The 5,238-nt window shown below is 34.6% G+C and overlaps 1 protein-coding gene across 1 annotated transcript in view; it reads right to left on the bottom strand.

Annotated features, from left to right (window-relative positions):
- Window positions 1–4,800: 4,800 nt before the first annotated feature.
- The window catches only part of LOC107758208 (suppressor APC domain-containing protein 1-like), a 6,193-nt gene continuing 5,755 nt past the window's right edge, over window positions 4,801–5,238 (bottom strand). Inside the window, exon 4 of the mRNA XM_016575891.1 lies at window positions 4,801–5,017. Within this exon, the coding sequence (XP_016431377.1) occupies window positions 4,925–5,017 (93 nt within the window). The 3' untranslated portion in view covers window positions 4,801–4,924. The remainder of the gene's footprint in view (window positions 5,018–5,238) is intronic.

Raw genomic sequence — 5,238 nt, 5'->3', positions numbered from 1 at the left:
AAAAAACTGAAGACAATGTACTCATGTGCTTGCTTCTTCATTGGATTTTGATAAATTTAGCATTAGACCTTACATTAGATCACAATCAAAAGTTATTACACTCGATGGCGAGTCTTGAGTAAAAGTGTCATAAATTACCATGGTCTTAGAAAATGATTTATAATAAAGCAATAAGCTCCAAAAATGTTGGTTTACAAATCACTATAAACAGTGGCTTCACATTGCATTTATAAAACTGTTACTACCTGGCAAGGTCTCATCAAATAAACACAGCAACAAAAATGTAATAATTTATTGATAACAAAGAATTATTCTTCTACTAAGAAATGTAGTTTCTTAGTAGAACAAGCTTCATTTTGTTTTTGTGGTCATTCTCCAGAGCACCACGTTTTATACATTTAAAAATATATTATTAATCTTTTTGTTTTGGGGTTCATTTTATATGCCAAATAACAAATAATATAACTGATTAATATATTAACTGATTCGCTAATCAATGAATTACACTCTTAAAAATAAAGGTGCTTAAAAGGTTCTTCAAAGCAGTGCCATAGAAGAACCATTTCTGGTTCCACAAAGAACCATTCAGTCAAAGGTTCTTTAAAGAACCATCTCTTTCTTACCTTTTTATAATGTGAAGAACCTTCTTTCGCCACAAAGAACCTTTTGTGTAACAGAAAGGTTCTTCATATGTTAAAGGTTCTTTATGGAATCATTTAGACAAAAAAGGTTCTTATTTTTAAGAGCGCATTTGGTGTATCTTATGGTTAAGGTCACAGTTATAAAAACTTAGGACATAAAAGAGACTTTTCCACTGACTCTGAAAAACATCAGAAGATGTCCAAGCAGAACAGTACCAAACAGAGATACCTTTATAATACCCTTTAGTGATCAGTATAAAAAAAAAAAGAGCTCTGAAATTCTATAAACACCTAAAATGACTGCCCTGCAGTGTGAGGAGCAGAACTCAGTGCTCTTTCACAGCTGGTGCTGAAACTCCATCCAAACCAACACCCAACCAAATTATAAAAATACAAATACAAAATTACAGTACATTGCCTTTTGGAAAGAAAGCCACAAAAGAAAATGAAACTCTATTTACAACTGAAAAGTGATTACAAACCAGAATACCCGAGCTGCGTGAAAAAGCATAAAGTGAGAAAGACATTAACCAAATACAGACTGAGTGATGATTGTCTAGAAAAGTGAAAAGTGAGAAAAAGTGGAAAAAAGAAAAGAAAAGAAAAGAAAAGAAAAGAGAGGACAGCACAGAGATGGCAGCCACCAGAGCAGAGACTGTTTTCTGTGCTTTCTGTGCCTGTGGAAACTGAATTTCCTGCTGCACTGTGACCACTATCGATCCATGCAACAAATCGCACCAAATTATATTTCTCAACCAAATCCAGAAAAATTAAGATATATTTTGGGAGAAAACTCCAGCAGTAAAATATAGCACCCTGCCATAAACACAAAGAGTCAGCCAGTGGACAAAACTAGTGTCAGAAATATTGTTACATCTTAACATGTCTGAATATGTACATTTATTTATTTATTTACATTTTGTTATTTCTTGTAGTTTATATTTAAAAAAAAGGTATTTATGCATTCATATACATTTATTCATTTGTTTTCGTTTATGTAATGATTATACAATCATTACAATACTGTACAAGGCAAGCCCATAAAGCTCATTTAAATTGAAAATTGAATTGAGAGGGAGGGAGAGACGGAGGGAGAGCGACCTTTTGCAATTTGTGAACATAGATCAAAAAAGATTACGGAGTGGAAAGATTGATCAGAGATGGATCAGAATTGGGGAGTCAGATGGCATCAAATACAGGCATTTTATTTTACAGACCACACTACAATTGGAAAAGCTAAAAACAGGCTTTGGGAATCAAAACATTTACCTGGTGTAGACCTGAAGCAAGATCCCTGAAAATATACAGCTTACAATTACAGTTAAGAGTTGTCCATATTAAGATAAATAGAAATATTTTGGATACTGTAATGCATTACGAGCCAATTAGCAAGCTGCTATCACGCAGAACTGAACAGCTTTCAGTAGAACACCGCTGGTACAGTACGTTAATTTGTTTCTATGCTATTCTGCTGCTCTCTGCTGGGTGGTCTGTGGTCTACAGTAGATTGACGCAATTCCATTTCGGTTTTGAATCAAATTTAAAGGTGGGTTGATTTAGTAATAATAATAATAATAATAATAATATGAAAACTGATATTTTTTCTTTAAAATATTTAATAATAATAATAATTTCAAAAGCACAAATTCAAAAAGTGCCACTAATACGGAAAAAAAACTGAAAAAGGACATTTATCTGTTTTAGGTTACAATGTTAATTTATCTATTTAATTATACAGAGTATGTTGCTTACTGTATGTTATTTATGTTAGTATGCACAGCTGGTGAAAACTGTGAAAAGAGTTTTCGTTTAAAAGTGGGGTTTAGAATGGGCTTGTGGTTTTAGAATTTCATACAAATGCATTACCACTGAAACAGCATTACATCTGAAATGACACATTACAGTAATAAAATGCATTTTAACTATTAAAGCCTGTATTTAAATGTTACATTTGTTAGGTGCATATATCATCATTAATTTCTGTAGCTTTTGACTTAATAGTATGTTTTAAATACACTGTCACTGATTTCGGTCCGGATTTAAATATTCAAATAAATAAAATATAAAATCTCTTATTTTGTGCAATATATACAGTTGTCTTTAATTAATGCCACTTTTGTTCTTTATTTTTAATGTAATTTCAGATTTCTGTTAGGGTGAGGCCGATGGAAAAGATATGGACCTAGATGCAGCTCTTAGCAGTTTAATAACAAAAACAACAAAAATGATGAAGAAACATATCTGCTTAAAAATGGGTAAAACAAGAAGTGAGGACACTAAAGGGCATATATACACAGAATAATGAGGAATTCAACAAGAAACAGGTGTACAACAATCAGTAACAATGGATACTAGTGAACAGAACATGAAAGGGATAGGAAACGCATTAAAACAAGGAATACAAACTAAAAGTCTATGAAAGCTAGCCAAACCAAATGGTCACAAGGCTCTGGGTCCTTTGACCATGGTTTGATTACTGTACAAGCTCCAAGCCAGAAGACTGTGGTCATTCTGGTGGTGCTGGAGGGCTAAGGAGAGCTGGCGACTCAGCCCAATGGGCAGAGCTAGTGAAGGGGGCAGAGCCAGGAGCCAGGTGGAAACAGCAGCGAAGAAGATTGGAGGCTAGGTGGGACCAGTGGCAAAGGAGGAGGAGCTTGGAAGCTGGGTGGGACCAGAAGAGAAGGAGGAGAATGGCTACTGGAAGAAACCAGTGGAGGGGGAGCGCTTGGGAACAGTTATGGACTAGCAAGTAAATGAATCCTGACAGGACCGGCAAAGGCAAACACGCCTCAGAGGTGGGAGCATGAGTGGGACTCCACTCCAGGAAGTCTAACTTAAACAATATTCCCTCCAGGACAGACACAGTTCAAAATAAATAGGGCTACATGCTCTAGCTCTGGGACAACCTTCTCCATCAGTGGAGGGTCCATGGAGGGCATAGGCTCTGGCTATTGCAAAATCACTTGTATTAGTCATTGATTTAATACAGATTAGATTTAATAGATTTAATTATCATTAGATTTAATACAGTCATGATCTTGTAAAGACCACCAACTGAACAGATATTATATTGTTAGCAGTGTTTTGTGAACATATAAAATGAGGGAGTAAATGTTTATATTGCTTGTCATTATATTATGTTTTTGGAAAATATAAACATATTTTTAAAAATTCAACCAGCTGCACTGAAATTGTCACAATCAGAGTTAGTTTCGGTTTTGTTTTCATGGACTGTTAGTTTGTATTCCTTATTTTCATGTGATCAGAACACAAGAAGCAGGAAGGAAACATTTGTTTGTTTCCATAGTTGTTGATTCTGTTGTGACCTATTTCTTGTTGGGTTCTTCATTATCCTGCATATATATGCCCTTACTTTCCTCTTTGTTTGGTGATGTCTTTACATATTGAAGCTGTTATGTTAAATTTTCAGCCAGTTTGGAATATCTGCAAGCTCTGATCCACCCGATCAGGACCAGATCTCTGTGTCTGATCGGATCCCCCTGACTGTGGAAGTGCCCATTCCCCACATTCCAGGGCCTGTCCATCCAGAGGACATCCCAGCACAAACACTTATGGATTCAGATTCGATGCCAAACAAAGACTAAACGAAGGGCATATATACACAAGATAATGAGGAACTCAACAAAAAACAGGTGCACAGCATAATCAATAACAACTGTAACAGTTGAAAACAAAGTAGTGTTCGGAACACTAGAAACAGAAAGGAAACACATGAAAACAACGAATACAAACTAATAGTCCATAAAAACGAAATCGAAACTAAATCTGATTGTGACATTTTCAGTGCAGCTGGTTAAAGTTTTTAAAATATATTAATTTTTTTCAAATACATAATAATATAATGACAAGCAATATAAATATTTACCCCCTCTTTAAATGTTTATATGTAAATCAAAACTAATACAAGTGATTTTGCAATACTAATTTTATCCATAATATAGAATTTTCATTGTTCAATTATACTTGAATTATACTTCAAAACCTGTTTTGTATAAATGTAGGTATTTGAATCACTACTAACAAGTCAGATAAACAAATATTTTAAGAAAAAAACAACAACAACAACAACTATTAAACATTATATCTGTAATTCTCTTTCAGTTAAATAATGGAAGACCACATTGTGTGTATACTGGGTGTATACCAGAGCTTAAATTAATTTTAACATTCAGTCTTTTCTAAGCATTTTTAACTATTTACCGTTAACTGCGTGATTTGAATGAAACCCTTTTGTAATTAAAGTTGAAAATGTGCGGATGTCATCAATCAGGTGTGCTGTAAAACACCAGCTGCTGAAGAAGTTGTGCCTTCTCAAGCTCCAACATGGAAATCTGTTGATTCTGCTGATTCACTTCCTGTATATGAAATCCACACAGTGCTTGTTATGTTGATAATAAATAGGACTGTGCAACAGAAACAAAAACAAATATAGCTGCAAGCAGCAATGACCGGGGTTCAAGCACATGAAGGCATTTAAGGTGGTATATTTTAGGGTCTAGGCCAAACTGGATGTATGGCTGATGGTAAAACACATCCAATATGGAGAATATGCTCACAGACACACACACACACACAC

This window comes from Sinocyclocheilus rhinocerous, unplaced genomic scaffold (genome assembly GCF_001515625.1).
Source record: "Sinocyclocheilus rhinocerous isolate Xijiao unplaced genomic scaffold, SAMN03320098_v1.1 scaffold2219, whole genome shotgun sequence".
Taxonomy (NCBI): Eukaryota; Metazoa; Chordata; class Actinopteri; order Cypriniformes; family Cyprinidae; genus Sinocyclocheilus; species Sinocyclocheilus rhinocerous.
This window is presented reverse-complemented; position numbering and strand designations above follow the sequence as displayed.